Here is a 21,588-nt window from a genome sequence, read left to right as displayed (position 1 = left end):
AGGAGAGAGCGCAGAGTAGTGGAAGATAGAGGAAGGCGGGGGGCAAGAGAGAGAGAGAGAAAAAGAGAGAGAGAGAGAGAGAGAGAGAGAGAGAGAGAGAGAGAGAGAGAGAGAGAGAGAGAGAGAGAGTACAATTGAAGAGTGACAGCGTGAAGGAAAGAGAGGGCGAGAGATGATGAGAGAGCAGGAGAGACGGAAGCAGAGAAAGGCAGGAAGCAATGCTCAGGGCCTCTCAAACTCATCTATCTCTCTTCTCTCTCACACAAACTCTCTCTCTCTCTCTCTCTCTCTCTCTCTCACTCTCTCTCCCCTACTTTCTCTGTCTTCTCATGAATGCCTCCCCTTTCCATTTCTTTGTTCTCCTCTGTCCATCCATCCACCTCCTATCTTTTTTTTCTCCTCACTTGAATGTTCCCCTTTTCGCTCTCTCCTTTGTTCTCTTTTATGAATGCCTCTTGCATAACGCTCTCATGCACCGAGCTCCATTCGAGCTACAGGCAAAGAGCACACGAGCTCCAGACACCGTGCGTCCGTCCTGCATAGCTGGAGAGGCACTTTTCATCTCATCTCCCCATCACTTTCCCTCTGTTACGTCATGAAGAGTGCAGTCTGAGGCCTCTCTTGCATTTACGGCTCAGAGTGATGACTCTCGATTTGAATTGAAGACAGAGATGGTCTGAATGTATATACGTATGTATGTACATCCCAGATGTTGTTGATCTAAGGCTAAACCCTAATGGACATCTTTGTGAGCAATTTCAATATTTTTGTCAGATCCTTTTTTTTCGTCTACTTTACAGGTTTTTCTGTGAAGTGACCTGTGAACCAAAAGAATCTCCTCGAGGCATAGTACCGACATACTATTTAAAAAATATCAGATCGATACACTCCCTTTTCAACCCCATTTGCAAACAGACAGGCACAAGAAGATATACAACAGACACAAACACGATCTTGTCAAGGGAAAAATATGCCAACACATGCCCGATGGGAAAGACTATCCTAACCTATCTCTGTATCTCTCTTATCAACATGTGTTTTGGTCACTCTGCCCGTCTTTCCAGTGACAGGGAATTCCCTCTGGCCGTGGAGATAACAAGCAAGGCCTGTACACCTCAGTTACTCCCTCTCTCCATGCTAGCAGGATACTGTCCTTCGGCCCCTGTTAAACTCAAAACTGAGTGCATAAACAGATATGGACGGGGGGATTCCAAGTAGACTGTTTTTGTTAAGTTAGGTAACAACATACTGTAATACCCCCAGAACATAGACATTAACTACAGTACAGTACAGTTCTGACACAGTCAACTAACTGCTTGAGGTTTACCAGCTACATTAGGCCCTCTGAGGTGCTGACAACGTCTGAACTGCAGCAGTGGCAATGCAGTTTTCAGTGGCAATGCAGTTTTCAGTGGCAATGCAGTTTTCAGTGGCAATGCAGTTTTCAGTGGCAATGCAGTTTTCAGTGGCAATGCAGTTTTCAGTGGCAATGCAGTTTTCAGTGGCAATGCAGTTTTCAGTGGCAATGCAGTTTTCAGTGGCAATGCAGTTTTCAGTGGCAATGCAGTTTTCAGTGGCAATGCAGTTTTCAGTGGCAATGCAGTTTTCAGTGGCAATGCAGTTTTCAATGGCAATGCAGTTTTCAGTGGCAATGCAGTTTTCAGTGGCAATGCAGTTTTCAGTGGCAATGCAGTTTTCAGTGGCAATGCAGTTTTCAGTGGCAATGCAGTTTTCAATGGCAATGCAGTTTTCAGTGGCAATGCAGTTTTCAATGGCAATGCAGTTTTCAATGAAACTGGTGGTATTTGCTTGACTGGGGCCCAAAGGGAATCTGATATCACCTTTGTCCTCTGTCTCTACTTTATATGTCCTGTTCCATCTTCAACAGCACACAAGTCTGTATTATCTGTGCCAAGTTATGGGTAAGAGTGGACAGGACCATAGGCAAATCTGCACTGTCTATCAGATCTTCTGTCTGTAGGTGCTAAGTCAAGTCACTGTACTGTGTAGTGTACATTGTAGTGTAAGTCACTGCACATGAGACATATGTGGAGTGAACGCACACAGATGGAACATACTGTACAAACTGGTTCACAACCTTTTTTGAACAAACATCCCCTCAACCTCATCCTAAGCCTGCCAAAGTCTGCCAAATAATAGACTATTGCCCCCCATTTTGGTCTGAGCTCCCCCCTCTCAGCTGACCCCCTGGGACGCCCTAACGCCTCCTGGTGGGCAGTAGAGCCCCCGTTGAGAAATACTAGTGTGGAGGGAAACATAAACGAGGCTGCACAGTACCTCACACAGAAGGCTCTTATTTAGCCGCTGTCCTTGGTGCTGAAACGGCTACAGCTCCTCATACAAAACCCTCACAAGAATCAACAACCCCTGCTTTCTATTCACACACGGATATGGTCCTCAGCACACAACTGACTATACTGTGTATGGCTATAATGATATTTTGGCATATTTACTGTTTTCCTAGCCTCGTGCATGACATTACATGCATGAGACTCCAGACAACAGCCCCTATGGAGAGTCATAAAGACAGATCAGTTATGCGAGTCACGGCCGAAGGGTACAACCAATACAGCAGCACTCAGGTAGAATCAATCTGGTTTAATCAGTATGCAATGGGCAAAGAGTAGGCTAATAAAATGGCTGCCACAGCTCACCATTTTAGTTCACCATCAACACCAAGCTACAGGCTCTTACTGTATGTACAATAGCTCACAATGTTGGGTCCCAGTGCTGTATACGATGGATGCATTTGCTTCAAACTGAATGTACATTGTTCTGCTACAACACCTTTTTTATCCGACATGTGTGTTCTTTTAACTGTTTGATTATATGCATTTTATGTGTTAACACTTTGAAAGCAATATGTAATAGAGATTCAAGAGTTTATTGACACAACGGAATTGTGTTTGGAGTACAAACTACTCCAGGGCACTATGTGCACGCCACCATGTTTTGGTTGTTTCAGAAGGTGACATAACCTACGTTCAATAGAATCATCCTTTTCCAGACCAGAGCATCAGCCAGTTGCTATCTTGTCCTCAGTACCACACTGTGTGCCCGTTGCAACACTTCCTGATACCCCACTCAATACAAACAACTCCATCCCCTTCTCTAGGCCTCACCTGTCCCCAAAGACAAAACAACTAAAACTCAGACACTCCTTAATTTCATTCTGGTCCAATTGGGAGGTGATCCACAGGAGGACAACAATAAAATGTTCACCAGCTGTCGGTTTGCCAACTGTTGGGTCCCCATACAATGCCCTATGGTGCCACCTCTCTTGTATCATAAGTGAAAGCCCAACTGGGAAACTCCAACTCCCATTGTCATTGTGACACAGCACTCCACAGCACAAAAGTGAACACTGCACACTGCACACAATGAAATTGCATATATGCCTCACCCGTGCAAGGGGACAGCCCCCAATGGCGGCCGAAAGGGAGCAGTGCGGCGGGGCCGTACCATGCTCAGGGTACCTCAGTCATGGAGGAGGATGGGGAAGAGCACTGGTTAATTACTTCCCCCACTAACCTGGCAGGTTGGGAGTCAAACCTCTGGTGTGCGTTGGTTTCCTCCCTCAAAAGGTTGGGAGTCAAACCAGCAACCTTTGGGCTACAAGTCTGACGCACTAACCGCTTGCCCATGACTGCCCAACCCATTCCCATGTCAATTCAGTCCCAGAACTGCAACCAACTTGTCGTCATACAATGCCTGATGCCCCCTGCCCATGCCAACATCAACAATATCCCGATCCCTCACCTTGGGCATCCCTTATCTATGCCAAACCAACATCAAACCCCATGTCCAGTCCTCATCTTATTCCCAGAGGTGTATGAAATAAAAGTGGAAGTACTCTTAGTTTATCGATCTCATTGGATACAATGGGAAAACTATGTATAAACCTATCAAAATGTACATATAAACTATGGCAGCTAAGGCAGCTCCTCAATCTGGTTGGCATCTCCTTTAACTACAATAGCATATCAATGCCAAACCCCATGTCCAGCCTTCACCCTATTGCCTGCCCATCCCATCTCAAATCCCTGCCTCAAACCCCATCCACAGCCATCCCTGGCCCTCACCTTGCACAGCTCCTCTGTCTTGTTGCCACCCACTCTAACTACTGTATATCGATACCAAAACCTATGCACTCGCCATATCCGCAAACCCCACCCCTAGTCTTCATCTTATGCCCCATTCTTAGCCTTCACCTAATCCCCCAATCCTATTCGCATCCCTTCACCTTGGGCAGCTCCTCAAACTTCTTGCCACCACTCCTACCCACACATATCAACACCAAAACCTATGCCCTCACCTTATCCGCAAATCTCCCCAGCCTTCATCTAATCCCCAATCCCCATCCCCATTCGCATACCCAGCCTTCCCCATTTCCCCAATCCCCATCCTTCACCTTATCCCCAGTGCTCCCATCCACCATCCTCCATCTGCATCCCCATCGTTCACCTTATCCCCATCCCCATCCCCATCCGCATCCTCATCCCCATCCCCATCCGCATCCCCTCACCTTGGGCAGCTCCTCGATCTGGTTGGCGTCCAGGTAGAGCTCCTCCAGCGTGCGCTCGAAGCTGAAGATCTCCTTGGGCACCTGCTGCAGGCTGCAGTGGGAGTAGTCCAGCACCGAGATGACCTCCTCCTCGCCCCGGAAGCAGCGGCAGGGCACCAGCCGCCCGATGATCTTCCTCTTGGTCGTCATCTCCAGACACTGCACTGTGGAGAGGAAGAGGAGGGAGAGAAGGAGGAGAAAGGGTTAAGAATCAGGAAGTGACTGGTTAAGAATCACAAAGTGACTGGATAATAGGGAACCTAAACAAGACCATTGCCATGGAAATTGTCTACTCAGTGCAGTGCTACGTGCACCATGGAGAGGAGGAAGAGAGGGGAAAGGGTTAATAAAATCTGGAAGTGGTTAGGGAACCTGAACATTACCATTGCCATGCTAGCTGTCTAGTCTGTACATTGCAACATGGGGAGGACGAAGAAGAAGAAGAAGAAGAAGAAAAAGAAGAAGAAGAAGAAGAAGAAGAAGAAGAAGAAGAAGAAGAAGAAGAAGAAGAAGAAGAAGAAGAGAAAGAAGAGAAAGAAGAAGAAGAAGAAGAAGAAGAAGAAGAAGAAGAAGAAGAAGAAGAAGAAGAAGAAGAAGAAGAAGAAGAAGAAGAAGAAGAAGAAGAAGAAGAGTTAATCAAAGCAGGAGGTGGTTGGAGATCAAAGGAGACATAAGAGAACCCTACACAAGACCATTGGCAAGCTGATTGTCGTGTCCAGAGTTTCCCAACGAGAGGTATAACGCATAGTAATGTTGGGATAAAGGAAATGATATAGAGCATGTGTTAGGGGGTACTCATGGTATGACAAAAACAGGCTTAGGGAAAGGTTGGGAAACATTGGTCTATTCTGTACATTGCAATGTGGTGAAGCACACCCACTCTAACAATCAAGTAATGTCTAACAATCAAGTAATAAATAAATTAAGTGTCTTGGTGCTTTTTAAAACAACCCGAATGACATAAAATAATAAATATTGCGTATCGGCCAAAACCACACGTGTATCGGCCCATACCGATACACTTTAAAAAATGCAAATATCGGCCCGATACCGATATATATATATATCGGTCTATCCTTAGTATTAAGTAGAAATCCTGTACACATTCCCAATGCATTCCAATGTAATTTGTCTGATATTCATTCCAGAATGGCGGCCGTGGCCGAAAATCATGGGGCAGAATGTTGCAATGGGGCATTGTATTGAGTGTCGCTGCTTGTTAGATCCACCTTCTTTGATTTTGCACTGTGGTGAGGAAGAGGAAGTGTTAATCAAAGGAGGAAGTGGTCGAAGATCAAGAGACGCATCTGGGAGCCTGACTAACACCATCGTCATGGTGATTATCTACTCTCTATGCTGCTCTACAGAGGACCAGGAAGGGGAGGGGTAGCCTGTCTGACCTGTCTGACCATACTTCCAGTGATGCTACATTGAATTTCACACTCCTGTCAGTCTGGTTTATTTTTAGTTATTCCTGGTCTGGAAATATCTGGAACTAATGAGAAATTACTGCTTCACAAACAGGACTGAAATCAGGGCTCCGATCTGGACACAGCACTGTCCAGTTGTGTACAGTCTGAGGAATGTGTTCCCACACCTGAGAACTTCCTGTTTGTGACATTTGAAGAACCATCTTCAATCTTGGCGTCAAAGTCGCACTACAAGATAGAAGTTGAGTAAGCATTGTTGGCTTATAGTCCAGAGATTGAAGTCAAAACCAGACAAAACTGCCAACACAACCTCTTCATGATAGGTGGTGTAGCCTCTTACTGCAGATGGGCTTGTTGACAGGCCTATTCACTCTTTGCTGAAAACACTCAACTACATCATGACAACATTGCTATGATAATGCAGGGAGTCTTTGGTAACCAATTACGACTTGATCATTACCATTTTGATGAAAATAAGCTTAAATCAGAGGCTCTCATTAAAGGGGTTAAGCCAGTGTTTCCCGTACATTAAGGAAACTATGGCGCACCGCCATAGTTTAAATGTGGCCGCCATAGTTTCGAAAATGTAAAAAAAAAAATATAATATATATTTTATTTTATTTTTTTAAACGATTTCCGTTTTCTATTAAACGATTTGAAAAACGATTTCCTTCGCATTTTCCTCCTGGAGTAAATACATCCTATAGAGAAAACCATGAGTGCTTGAAAGACAGAGGGATCAAAAGCCTAGTCAAGTTGTTGTGGTTAACTCGGGTTTGGGAGCAATAAAAAAAACCTTGAGAGAAGGGACAGTTGGGATGAGTTTACTGACACTCCCCTGGCTTTGTTTTACAGTTGTATGATAATAAGTTAGGCAACAGGCCTTCATTGACACAGCAGAGGAGACATCGGGCTGCATATAGAAATGCATGTGTAACGAATGTGTATAGACAAAAATGTGTAATATGTTGTTCAACCCTTTTACCTTTTTATGGGAGGAATGTTGAAAAACTGGCACATAAATACACATGCAAATACACATGCATAATTGACCAGCACCCCTCATGTAGAATGTGTATGCCTATGTGTGTTGGGGAAAAGGTATAGCCTACTCTCTTAGACCATTTTTGTCTGTGCGTTGTCTGTGCATTTTATTTTACGCCGCGTGAACACGAACCCCCCCGCCCCCCCCCCCCCCCCCCCCCGCCCGCCCCATTCCCCCGTGTGAAATACAGCCCCCCCAACAAAAAAATCCCGCTGCCCCCATAGTTTCCAAAAATTCTGTGGGAAACACTGGGTTAAGCCAAAAACTGAAAACATAGCATTAAACATGAGAGATGGGGGGGTTATTCCAGGAAGAACATTCTAAATCCCATGAATAGTGTCGTCAGAATGGAACACACCTCCCACACCTCTGACTGTGTGGGGGCAACCAAAAGCATGTGGGGGTACACCAAGGCAGGTCATCATAGGGTGATCATAACACCATACTAAAAGGCTTACATGTACAGGGAGGGGATTTAAAACATTGGATGGATATGTAGTCCATTTATCATTCCCGCAGATCTATACGTCAATCAGCCGGTCCTCAGTCAGTTGGCCATTTCATTCAAGGTATAATTTATATCCCACACACACTCTCTCTCACACACACTCTCGCACCAACCTGCTGCTAATATTTACACCTAAGTGAAGGCAATGGTCCATCCATCAAGCGCTGACATCTCAGTTCTCAAGGCAGCAGTTCCACTGAACCAAAGAGCCACTACATTTGCTTTCAAGCTGCGCAGGCAGGAGCACTGAGGCACTGAGGCTTTGAAAGGTGTGTGTGTGTGCGTGTGCATGTGCGTGTGTGTGTGCGTGCGGGCGTTTGTGCATTTTGCGTGTCCACGTGCAGCACCCATGCAAATGAAGATTGTTTCTGGTCTCAATACCGCCTCTCGCCTGGCCTCAGCCGGAGTTTCTCTGCATTGCATCACCCCTGACCCTATACACACGCGCGCGCGCGCGCGCGCACACACACACACACACACACACACACACACACACACACACACACACACACACACACACACACACACACACACACACACACACACACACACACACACACACACACACACACACACACACACACACACATGCACACGTCGTCTGCTGGAGTTACTCCTAGACCATTGCCCACAATACTTTGGTATAACTGCCGGCCACTGACAACTCTGTCTCAGCAGCAGTGTATTGTACTGTAGTTTTGTTCTAATCTACACACAGTACATCTTTCAGTGTTAATTCAATACTCAGAGAGTGGATTTCTGCAAGCATTTTCACTCTAGTCTGTACATAGGCTACTACTGCTTGACACTACGCAGTGTTGTTACTCCACACACAATACTCCACACACAATCATAACCTTCAATGACAATGACTACAAACTCTTTGCTCTTGAATCGTGAAAAGTATTAAAAAAGCACAGCTCCGTATTGAGCTGAAACAGGACACAATTTGGTTAAAATGCAGGAAATTGCATCTAAGAACATTTCTCCCAGACCCCCTGTGAAAATGAGCTGCCCCGTATTTTTTCCACAAAGCATTGGCAACCCTAATCCAGGCCCCTGAGAAACAGAAAAAAACATCAACCCCCTGATGCCAGCCCAGCGTTATTTAGTCCATCCCTCCCTTTCCCCCCTGATTCCACATTCTCAGGCATAGGGGTAATACGAGAGGCAACCTGGCATGAAATGAGATATATAACAACCTCACTTATGGAGCTGCCTTGGAAAAACCACATACCGTCAAAAAAGTGTCATGAATGCTGAGGTACAGTACATATGCTGAATGGCGAAAACATTTTGCAGAAAGAGGTGGTGTCAGGTTAACCCGATCAAGTGAAGTCATGAAGGGCATTTACATCTCAGCCAGGCTGACAGAGTGACATCAGCAATGAGCTTTTCTTTCTGCAGTCTCACAGCTTTCCTTTTTAGGTGGTGCAGTTTCAGTGTGATTCTGCAGTGACTTGGTTGGACTACTGTGATTCAGCATATTAGCATGTTAACCATAATGTGATTTTTACTGTGGGGGTTAGCATATTTAAAATTATAGCACATGGCATTTAGCATGGTGGAGTAGGCTTGCTAATACCACAGACACCAAAACCAATTGAGCATGGAAGTTTTCTTTCAATGTCATGGCTATTATCAGGGAATCTTGAATAGCCATCTGGAGATAAACTTCTAATTACATTAGCACACAGTGTTTAGATTTGCATGCACCATAGCCTACACCACAAATTGTAATCATAGTGTTGTCCTGAGAAATTAGCCTATCTGAAGAAAAACTGCTGAAAAACTGCTGATCATCAATTTTACAAATACAGTAGCGTATATTTGCCACACAGTCAGGAATACAATGTCTTTTCAACCAAAACGATTGGGGGTAAAGTGGCCTAGTGCACTGCACCATTACGGCGGGGAGCCAGGCTCAATTCCGGCCCGAGGTCATTCCCAGATCCTTCCCCATTTCTCACACCACTTATTTCCTGTATCTATCAATGTCCTATCTGAATAATGAAGGAATAAAAGACCCCCACAAACGACAAACTAAATAATTAGTAGGCCTATAAACCACACCATTCTTCGCAAGGTAGAACAATGTAACATTCATTTATGCAAAACTATCAAATTCGCAACAGTCATCATCAGAGAGACAATTGACTTTTTAAACACCCATGGAGGGCTCAACATGAAATGGGATAAACTGCAGGTAGCCAAATGAAAGGACTACACTGTATTTTCATATGCATGCAAATTTATGACAGGCTTTGTGAGATGAAAAAAGGCTAGTGCAAAGAACAATTGTGTAATCTTAATGAATGCAACCACTGTTCCGTTAAGTCTGGAGAAAAGTTTCCCAGTGAAACTGATTATTATCGAGAGAGAGAGAGAGAGAGAGAGAGAGAGAGAGAGAGAGAGAGAGAGAGAGAGAGAGAGAGAGAGAGAGAGAGGAGGGAGGAGAAAGAAAAAATATTCAGGAGTGGAGTAATCTAAAAAGTGTCTAACCTTCAGGCCTAATTTTGAAAACTTCTCCACTTGCTTCATTTTTTTACACAGTGAAAGCATGCAGAGTTAATCTAACATTTACAGATTCAATTTAACATCTTCTTAAGTATATTTGACCCCAAAGAACTCTCTAAATTTTGAATTAACACTGCATCTTTGCTGTGCACTAATAATCTCCCACGATGAACGTTCTTGAGCCTACAAGCAGACCTATAGCCTATTGCTGTGAATCAAATATCCAATAACTGTAATTGGTCTGCAGTACTGTGTAACAATGTCTTGTATTAGTGAATTGATTTTAGTCCAGCACTTGTTCATGTGAGATGTATGGCTAATTGTCCTGTGCCTACTGACATTTGGGAACTCATCAGTTCTGTAATAATCAGTGTACTGCACACTGTACAATCCAGTGGCACATATTCCAACATATTCAATTCATATTCATTCATATACAATTACAACATCTTACCATCCAACCAGGCAATCACCTGTTGGAATTGGACGGGTCAAACCAGGTCACTTGGAATACTGTATGTGGCACTGGATTGTAAACTATTGAATCCAGGATCCCCATCACTGGTAATGACTACTGTATGTATCATTTGGTGTTTTGATAGTGTGGGGTCCTGCCTGTCGAACTGTGTGGACAGCTTCATGGGATAGAGAATGAAGAGGTTGAAAAGAATGTAATGGCAATATAACGCCTGATGAACTCTATCATACCTAAAATATTCAGATTGAGATGATTGAACAAAACACCCCTTAAGACACGGCCCCTGTTATTAGATGTTACCAGAATGGCAATGACCAAGTGGTAACGTAGCACAAAAGGCCCTGTGCGCTCAGTGGCGTAGTACTATGGTAATACATTTTGTCAGTGACTATTACAATATTTCAGTCATGGAATGATGTGCGTTAAGGGGCTATGAAAGATTTGTAAAATTATAGTCCTTTGGGAACAAAGTGGATACATTGTCTTTTCAAAGGAAGGGAAAGCCATTCTTTGCTCACAGTGGTCAATATCTCACTCTATTGATCGTGGCAGGGTGGTCTGAGAACAGGGTGCAGAGCTCAGCTTCGGAGGGCTCCAGCCCAATTTAATCTCTACATGACTCCAATCTGTAATCTGGCCCAGAGAATAAGATCCAAAAATAGCATCTATACTGTACACTGGTATGAAATACTACATGATGTACATGTATGAAGGGATTCAGTTTGACATCAAAGTGTCATAATACTGTTTCAACAAGCTATACAGGGGTGCATTTCTCGAAGCCATAGTTGCTAACTGTGTTAGCTACTTTGATGCTTGCAATGCAATTTCCCATTGGTAACTACCCAAGTTGCTAACTGGCTAACAACTACGCTTTCGAGAAATGCACCCCAGGTATGTACAGCGTATACTGGAAAAAAATACAGCAACTGCACCTATAATACACAAAGACATTTTTTTTTAAATGGGTTTTTACGTCACATTGGCAGCCAGATAAGAATGGTAGAGACATACAGCAAGCTAACAGGAGCCTCAGTCCTTTCGGATGAGTCATAGGGCAAGGACCCCAACCAGTGGAGGAGTCTAAGCCTCATTCACAGAATGACCAACAGTCAAGGACATTTCATTTTGAAGTAACTGAAGTTGACAGTAATGTTTAGAATGTCTTTACTTGACGCATATAGCTAGTGGTAAGAGAGGACGATAATAAATGCAGTGCTTCCTGGATGAGACAATGGACTTACTCTCACTTAAAAGTGGCCTCGTCTATAAATTAATTAACAACTGCTCTAAAGACAAACACCCCTACAGTAATTGCAGAGGGGAGAAAATGGGACTTTGTTTAGCTCTCATGTGAGACCAAATCTCATTTAGTGTCCGGGCCTTTCCCCAAATGTCACACCTCCACTGCCCAGAAGCCTGAGTAGAACAAACTAGTATTCAAAGTCTTCTTCTTCTTGTAAGGGTCACATGAGGACATACAGACTTAAAAAAGCACTCGTTCAGGGCCTGCGACGAGATGGATGACAATGAACAATTGCCCCATTACAGACACGCACACAGAAAAAGAAGCACTCTGGCACCTAACACACTCTGGGAGATGTTAAATCCACTCTCTAAGTGTTGAATTTCATTATTGGAATGAAAATAGAAAAGAAAAAAATCATACATGAAAAAGGCAGAGGAAGTACACAGAGATAGTGAATGGGGGGAAATCCCCAAAGCTCCCACAACGGAATTTCAAAGGTACATGTAATACTCTATTAATAAAGATATCCTGCACATTTACACTCAGCACCTGGCTTGCAACATCACACAGAGTAAAAAACACATCATGAATTTTCCATCTCATATCCTGTGTGGGTGCCTGACAAGTCACCACACATATGAATAATACATGACCAATAAATTAGACTCACCCAGGCAATTCAGGAGCACTTAGACTAAACAAGTAAATATGGAGGAGCAAACTTGGCCACAGCTTGTTAAGAGCATACGGCCATGCAAACATCTAGGGTTCTAAAAACTATATATATAAGCTATTAATTTATTACTGCCAATGTACATTCACAGTAATGGGGGGGAATATTCACATTTACCTGAGAGGCAGCTGTGTGCACTATGTGTGGTGGTGGGGGTTAGAGTCTTGGTGGAATGCTTGTGTGTTTATGACAGCATGAGCGTGGTTAGTTTGGACTGTGTCCACGCACGTGTGTGTGTGTGTGTGTGTGTGTGTGTGTGTGTGTGTGTGTGTGTGTGTGTGTGTGTGTGTGTGTGTGTGTGTGTGTGTGTGTGTGTGTGTGTGTGTGTGTGTGTGTGTGTGTGTGTGTGTGTGTAAACTACTGTACATTGCTGTGGCAGGGCAGGTGAAGGCTGGGAGGCAGCTGGATGATTCAGTGGTGCAGCCAGCCGGCTAACCGTGACTCAACAACCAACAGTTCTCCCACTACACACACACATGAGCATGCACGCACGCACACGCACACGCACACGCACACGCACACACACACACACACATGCACACTAGGGTGCATCAGATGCCCCCTATGAAAAGATATTGCCTTGGCCCTATAGTAAAAATGTTCTACACCCAGTAAAAACACACTGTGTAAAATATTTTGAAATTTGGATGAAGTCTACCGGGGCCACCAGCCCCATGAAAATAGAAAATAATGGTGATAGTCAGAATCTTGGAATAGAAATGGACATTTTGCTGCATAAAGCTACCCAATAAAAAACATATTGTCTCAGCTCTGTGATAAAAATGTTCTATGCACAGTAAAATCACTCTGTGTAAAATATGTTGAAATTTAGATGAATTCTACCGGGTCCACCAGGCCCATGAAAGTACAAAATAACGGTGATAGTGATGGGCAACCTGGATTCCAAAGCTGAAGTCCAGTGCCACATATTCCAAATGACATACCTAGTTTTACCTTTCCAATTTGGACAGGTAAAACCAGGTAATTTGAAATCTGTGGCACTGGATTGTAGCTTTTGAATCTAGGTTTGCCATTGTCTTAAAACAGAGGTGGACAAACTGCGTGATACATTTGCCCCAGCCAATATAATGAACCAGCTGAGCCTAATTACCACTTAAGCCAGGTTGATGAGGTAATTAGTGAGATCACCTGTATTGGGAGCACAAACAGAAGGAATATCTAAGCAGGTTGCGTATTCAGTCGATCCACTTACACAGACTTCAGTCTCAGGACAGACTGATGGTCAAACTGCTATATTTAGGCAAATTTGCTCTTTTGCAACACAATATCAATTCCTTGCTGCCTTGGACCACTGCAAGTATCAAGCAAGAGATTGCAAAGCTGCATGACTGTTATATTTGTGTGTTTCACCTGTGGGCCTACAATTCATGGAGGAACATCTGTACCAAAGCTGAGAATGTTCCTTGGAATGCCTAGGCTACAAAGCAGTCAATACAACTATATTGAAGAGTGCCATTACTTCTTTATCCCATCGCCTGTGGAAGTATTTCACTTTACTCCATCAGATGAGTACTATAACTTACCTGAGAGGCCCTTGGCAATGGACTCTGGACCTGGTGATACCCATGACATACCTAGAAGCCACTTAAGTACAGGTTTTGGGAAGCCACTCTTTCCAACATCATTTACAGTTGTATTGTATGTACTCTATTGAACTACTGCAGGGATTTCTTAAAAAAAACACAAGTCATTCCAAGGAGCATTCACAGCTTTAGTACAGATGCTCCACCAGGTATTAACAGCTACCTGTACAATCCTGTAGGCCCACAGGTGAAGCACACAAAAGTCATACAACTTTGCAATCTCTTGCTTGATACTGGCAGTGGGTCAGCTGGTTCATTATATTGGCTATATTAGGAATATGTGGCACTGGACTTTGGAATCCAGGTTGCCCATCACTATCACCATTGTTTTGTATTTTCATGGGCCTGGTGGACCCAGTAGAATTCATCTAAATTTCAACACATTTTCCACAGAGTGATTTTACTGTGCATAGAAAAAAAAATTTATCACACAGCTGAGGCAATATGTTTTTACTGGATAGCTTTATGCAGCAAAATGTCCATTTCTATTCAGGGCTGGACTGGGCGATAAATAGGGCCCGGGCACTTTTGGATTTAAGGGGGCCCCCTCATTATTACTAGTGCCGGAGAACTGACTCACCGGTGTGCCCCGCACCCTCATGGGCCCCTATTTTCAGTAATGTAAAAAAAAAAAAAAATGGGGGCCCACGAGGGTGCGGGGCTCACCGGGAAATGCCCGCCATGCCAGATGGCCAGTCCAGCCCTGTTTCTATCCAAGATTTTGACTGTCACCATTATTTTCTATTTTCATGGGGCTGGTGGCCCCGGTAGACTTCATCCAAATTTCAAAATATTTTACACAGAGTGATTTTACTGTGCATAGAACATTTTTATCACAGAGCTGAGACAATATGTTTTTTATTGGGTACCTTTATGCAGCAAAATGTCCATTTCTATTCCAAGATTCTGACTATCACCATTATTTTCTATTTTCATAGGGCTGGTGGCCCCGGTAGACTTCATCCAAATTTCAAAATATTTTACACAGTGTGTTTTTACTGGGTGTAGAACATTTTTACTATAGGGCCAAGGCGATATCTTTTCATAGGGGGCAACTGATGCACCCTAATGCACACACACTATACAAAATCATACAATACACATTCACTGGGACAACCTCCCACACACAAACATGCAGAATCTCACGCATTCCAAATACATACAGTATACACTATTTGTATTGTACACACAGATAAGGTACATATACCTCTCTCACTCTCTCTCTCTCTCTCTCACCCATACACACAAACATGTACACTCCACCAATACACACACACACACACACACACACACACTTACACGCATACACATATACACGCACACTAGGGTGCATCAAACGCCCCATGTGAAAAAAATATTGGCTTTGCCCTATGGTAAAAATGTTCTACACCCAGTAAAAACACACTGTGTAAAATATTTTGAAATTTGGATGAATTCTACTGGGTCCACCAGGCCCATGAAAATACAAAATAATGGTGATAGTGATGGGCAACCTGGTTCCAAAGCTAAAGTCCAGTGCCACATATTCCAAATGACCTACCTAGTTTTACCTTTCCAATTAGGACAATTGGACAGGTAAAACCAGGTAATTTGAAATCTGTGGCACTGGATTGTAGCTTTTGAATCCAGGTTTCCCATTGTCTTAAAACACAGGTGGACAAACCCTGTGACACATTTGCCCCAGCCAATATAATGGACCAGCTGATCCTAATTACCACTTAAGCCAGGTTGATGAGGTAATTATTCAGGGCTGTAGTACTCGAGTCCGGACTCGGCCCGAGTCCGGTCTCAAGTCCGTTTTTTTATGGACTTGGACTTGTCTCGGACTCTGTATTGTTTGGACTCGGACTTGTCTTGGACTCGGACAATGGTCTTGCCAAATTAGGCTTTTGGACTCGCCGGGTCTGTCATTAAGTTTTGTTTAGAACACTGGCCATCATAGATTGTAAAGTGGAGCTTGAAATCCAATAACAAACAAGTTTGTCTTCACATCCATGCCATATAGGTTATCTTCTAAGGTTCACACTATTGACATTCATCCTTTTCATTATTAAACACTGACCGACATGTGACTCGGACTTGACTTGGACTCTAATCTTTTTGGACTCGGTCTTGTCTTGGACTCGAACCTCTTTGTACTCGGACTTGTCTCGGACTTAACTAGTACTGGTCTTGGACTTGTCTTGGACTCTACAAAGGTGGACTTGACTACAGCCCTGTAATTATTGAAATCACCTGTATTGGGAGCACAAACAGAAGGAATATCTAAGCAGGGTGTGTATTCAGTCGATCCACTTACACAGACTTCAGTCTCGGGACAGACTGATGATCAAACTGCTATATTCAGGCAAAATTGCTGTTTTGCAACACAATATCAATTCCATGCTGCCTTGGACCACTGCTAGTATCAATCAAGAGATTGAAAAGCTGTATGACTGTTATATTTGTGTGTTTCACCCGTGGGCCTACAATTCATGGAGGAACATCTGTACTAAAGCTGTGAATGCTCCTTGGAATGACTAGGCTACAAGGCAGTCAATACAACTGTATCAAAGAGTGCCATTACTTCTTTATCCCATCGCCTGTGGTAGTATTTCACTTAACTCTCATCAGATGAGTACCATAACTTACCTGAGAGGCCCTTGGCAATGAAACCTGGACCTGGTGATACCCATGACATACCTGGAAGTCACTTTAGTACAGGTTTTGGGAAGCCGCTCTTTCCAACATCACAGTTGTATTGACTGTACTCTATTTACGTACTGCGGGGATTTCTTGAAAAAACACAAGTCATTCCAAGGAGCATTCACAGCTTTAGTAGAGATGTTACACCAGGAATTGTAGGCCCAAAGGTGAAACACACAAATATAACAGTCATACAGCTTTGCAATCTCTTGCTTGATACTAGCAGTGGATCAGCTGGTTCATTATATTGGCTATATTTTTGGAATATGTGGCACTGGACTTTGGAATCCAGGTTGACCATCACAATCACCATTATTTTGTATTTTCATGGGCCTGGTGGACCCAGTAGAATTCATCTAAATTTCAAAATATTTTACACAGTGTGTTTTTACTGGGTGTAGAAAATTTTCACTATAGGGCCAAGGCAATATTTTTTCATAGGGGGCGTTTAATGCACCCTAACGCACACGCACACAGGAAGGAAGGATGGGTTGATCTTGCTAATGAGGACTGAGGAGCTTAAACCCAATCAGCCATTCATCTGCTGTGCTGTGCCGTGCCGTGCGGCTCTGCTCTGCTCTCTCCTCTCTCTCTCTCTGCTGGGTTCTACTCTGCTCTGCTCTCTCCTCTCTTCCACGCACGCCTGATGTCTGCTGCTGCTTTAGTCAAGGAGGTCATTAGCATGCAATGGGGAGTGGAGGGGGAGGGAGAGAGAGAGACAGAGAGAGAGAGAGAGAGAGAGAGAGAGAGAGGATCTGACTACGGGAGAGAAAATGGAGAAAGAGAAAAAGAGAGAGTGCGACAAAGAAACAGGAAGAAAGGAGAGGATAATGAGGACAATAAAGTGAGGGGGAAATAGTAGACAAGCTGTGGTGGAAAGGAATAGAAAGCAGGAAAAAAGAGATGGAGAGGCAATGGAGGAGGTAAGGAGAGGACAACTGTGGGTGTACACCAGAATTGACCCAAACTACAGAGTAGTCGAGGTCATTGAAGACATTTCGCCATGAATTCGCTGTATTCTGGACAAGACATGGATATGTTCAGGGGTGGGGAACCTGTGTCTTGAGGGCCGTTTGCGGCCCTTGAGGCTGTTTGATCCGGCCCCCGATGTACTTCTAATGTTATGCAGCTTCACATGAAATATGACATATTTTGTCATGGAATCTTAGAAAATACATTTGCAAGATTTAAAATTTTAGCTAATCACATAACGGCTCTGACTTGTCAGCCTGGGACATACGAAGATGTGAGCATTCTAATTGTTTTTTGCTGAACCACTTCATAGCTCATTTCCATAATATTAGCTGAGTTTTAATCACTGAAATTCACTCTGGGCGCGTAGGGTCACTTCGCTCCTGGCAAATTAGCTTCGGTTGCTTTATTCGCTGACCCTCCATAGAGAAATAATGACTTCCATCGCTCCGGTAGCAAAAACTACTTTTGGTGTATACACACGGATAGACAGAGGAGAACAGGAAAATACTGAGGGACAGAGGAAGACATGGTATGGAGAGAGTATGGAGGAGAAGAGAGAGAGGATGGGAGGAAGAAAGGAGAGAAAAGAAAGGGAGAAAGAGAGGGAGAAATCGAGAAAAGGAGAGGGACAGGATAAGTAAGGGGTGAAGAGGAGAAGAGAATATAGAGGGAAGAAGAGAAGAGCAGAGGAGTTGAGAAGACAGGGGGGCGGAGTGAAGAAAGGAGAGGAGTGAGGATAGTGAAGAGAAGAGAGAGGAGGAGACAGAGGGAAGAAGAGAGGAGAGGAGAGGAGAGGAGAGCAGGGGAGAGAAAGTGTAGTGAAGAGTTGAGAGGGTCAGGGCAGGTGCCTGTTGAGCCAGATGCCCTATCTGCAGCAGAGCGGAAGAGAGCAGAGTGGTGTGTGTGTGTGTGTGTGTGTGTGTGTGTGTGTGTGTGTGTGTGTGTGTGTGTGTGTGTGTGTGTGTGTGTGTGTGTGTGTGTGTGTGTGTGTGTGTGTGTGTGTATAAATGAGAGCACTGCTTTTTAAAATGGGGCCCGCCGGCACTGCGGAGGCGGTGAGCGGAGGAGGACTGCAAACTGCTGCAAGCAAAATATGTGTGTGGGTGTGTGTGTGTGTGTGTGTGTGTGTGTGTGGGTGTGTGTGTGTGTGTGTGTGTGTGTGTGTGTGCATTGTAGTTTTGTAGTGTTTGTGTATGTATGCATGTGTGTATTAATGTGTATCTGTGTATGTGCGTGAAGGCGTATGAGTATCTCTGTGTTTCTGTGTGTGTGTGTGTGTGTGCGTGTGTGCGTGTGCATTGTAGTTTTGTAGTGTTTGTGTATGTATGCATGTGTGTATTAGTGTGTATCAGTGTATGTGCGTGAATGCGTATGAGTCTCTCTGTGTTTCTGCATGTGTGTGTGTGTGTGTGTGTGTGTGTGTGTGTGTGTGTGTGTGTGTGTGTGTGTGTGTGTGTGTGTGTGTGTGTGTGTGTGTGTGTGTGTGTGTGTGAGTGTGTGTGCATGATGTGTGTGTGCAGATTTGTGTGTGCATTGGTGTGTATGTGCGTGCCTGCATGTGCATGTGTGTGATATGTATCTGAACAAGGTCATTGTGCGAGGCCCTGATGTCAGCTGTAGCCAGGCTTCTGCAGCAGAGGTGTGTGTGTGTGTGTGTGTGTGTGTGTGTGTGTGTGTGTGTGTGTGTGTGTGTGTGTGTGTGTGTGTGTGTGTGTGTGTGTGTGTGTGTGTGTGTGTGTGTGTGTGTTTGCCAATCACAACGCTGTGCAAACAGGAAGTTTCACTGCAGGGCCTGTACAGTACGTGCATAAAGTCGGTAGCAACTGAGTAGCATTATTTGCAACATGTTTCCTTGACTGTACTGTACCATGATTCCTCCTTGCAAATTCCAGTAAGATACACCAAGGGAGTCTCATGGAAATGCACATGGAATGGGAAAAAATGCTTGTACCACGTACACATACACACAAAAACACACGTACATGCACACGAATACACACACAGTTGCCATTTCTATTCATATAGGATAGTAATGTTGTAATGTAGTAATTATATAATATTATATAATATCCTTGTCTTGTGGTTCTATCTCAGTGGGGATATGTATGTCTCATACCTGTAGATTTGCCAGCTACAGACAGACACCCACACACGCACGCATGTGCACGCACGCAGGCACGCAGGCACGCAGGCACGCAGGCACGCAGGCACGCAGGCACGCAGTCACGCAGGCACGCGCACACACACACACACACACACACACACACACACACACACACACACACACACACACACACACACACACACACACACACACACACACACACACACACACCACACCACAAAACAAGAGCCCTTTCCAAACAACTGGGGGAAAAAACACAAGGCCTGCCAACAAGCGATAGCCATCGTTGCTTGGGCACTACATGTTGAACAACACAGCACAGGGCATCCCCCTCAAGAGGAGACCTGTTGGGTGACAGAATCCAGCATGACGTTTTTGGGGTGGTTGGTTGGAGGCACTTTTTTGTTTAGTTTGCTATCCCTCCTTTACAACAACAACAACAAAAACAAGAACAAAAAACTGCATTTGGGAACAAATAATCCTAATCTGGCGGACAGGACATGAAAAACAAGGTGGAGACAGTGCGGGGGGAAACAGAACGTAGCTGAGCGGAGGAGTCCAGATAAGATTCTTTTTGTAAGAAACGCCTCGCTTGACTCCGTTATCTCCTCCGCAGTAAATAAAAGGTCTCTCTTACAAATCCCCAGGCGTCTGCTCTCCTCCTGGCCCTGCCTCCTGCCTGCCACCGCAAACAGCCAGCCCCAACACTCCACAGCAGCACAGCACCGCACCGCACCGCACCATCCCAGCATGGCTGAAGAAGATCGATCAGGTTTTGGGTAGCAGAAGCAGCGCGAGACGAGAGAGCGCCCCGCTATCTTATACACGGCTAGGCTACTCCTCCTGAGATGCTGCTATGCGATACAGCCGGCCCAGCCCACCCGCAGGAAAGAACCGCAGTCCTTCAACTAAAGTGGTCGCCGCAGCAGCAAATGATCTGTGGTAGATTAACTCACTGTTTTATTATCCACTAGGGTCACCGTGGGGGGGAGAGACACGTCGGCGTATATGTTCCTCTCTACACAGTCAATTGTGCCGTGTAAGTTCAACACTGACAGAGTAGGGCCAACTCCATGAGGTGCTAAAATCACCTCAACAAGTGCTGAATTAGCACTGGAGAATTTATTGCGTGTGCGCCGCTTGCTTGACCAATGGCCTCTCAGGCGCTTGCTGTACTGTACAGGACTTTGCGGTTTCATTAACTCTCCGACGTGACTCTTAAAATTTACAATGTTTTAATTGCAATAATGGTGTCATGCATTATGGATGGCCTCTGCATTTGGGTTGCCGAGGTTAATGCGCTTTGAAGATGGAGAGAGAGCCACTCGACTGCTGTGAAGTACATTATAGCAAGGCTGCAACATTTGTGATGCAGTATGTCCCTTTCTGGTTCTAATTTCCGTCGTTTGACTGCTCCAACAAGCTTTTCCTGCAAAATGATAGTAAAGGTTACATTTCTTCACTGCCAGGACAAACATTTACCCGGGTAACACTTCCAAATAAGGGGCCACAATAAATAGTGAAGCTGCAAAACTTGGTGGTGAATTGCTTGCTCTTATAAACGTATATTCATACTATTCATCTGCCTTTTAATAAAGAGAGTAGACTATGGGGATTGAAAATCATACGAACTTGAGCATTGTTTAATAGCATT

At 44.4% G+C, this 21,588-nt stretch overlaps 1 protein-coding gene across 1 annotated transcript in view; it reads right to left on the bottom strand.

Moving 5' to 3' along the window:
- Window positions 1–21,588, bottom strand: part of lrrc7 (leucine rich repeat containing 7) — a 124,321-nt gene that overhangs the window by 61,666 nt on the left and 41,067 nt on the right. Inside the window, exon 2 of the mRNA XM_063201711.1 lies at window positions 4,547–4,749. Within this exon, the coding sequence (XP_063057781.1) occupies window positions 4,547–4,749 (203 nt within the window). The remainder of the gene's footprint in view (window positions 1–4,546; window positions 4,750–21,588) is intronic.

The sequence above is a fragment of the Engraulis encrasicolus genome, chromosome 6, assembly GCF_034702125.1.
Source record: "Engraulis encrasicolus isolate BLACKSEA-1 chromosome 6, IST_EnEncr_1.0, whole genome shotgun sequence".
NCBI lineage: Eukaryota > Metazoa > Chordata > Actinopteri > Clupeiformes > Engraulidae > Engraulis > Engraulis encrasicolus.
Note: the sequence above shows the minus strand (reverse complement) of the source record. Positions and strands in the feature narration are given on the sequence as shown.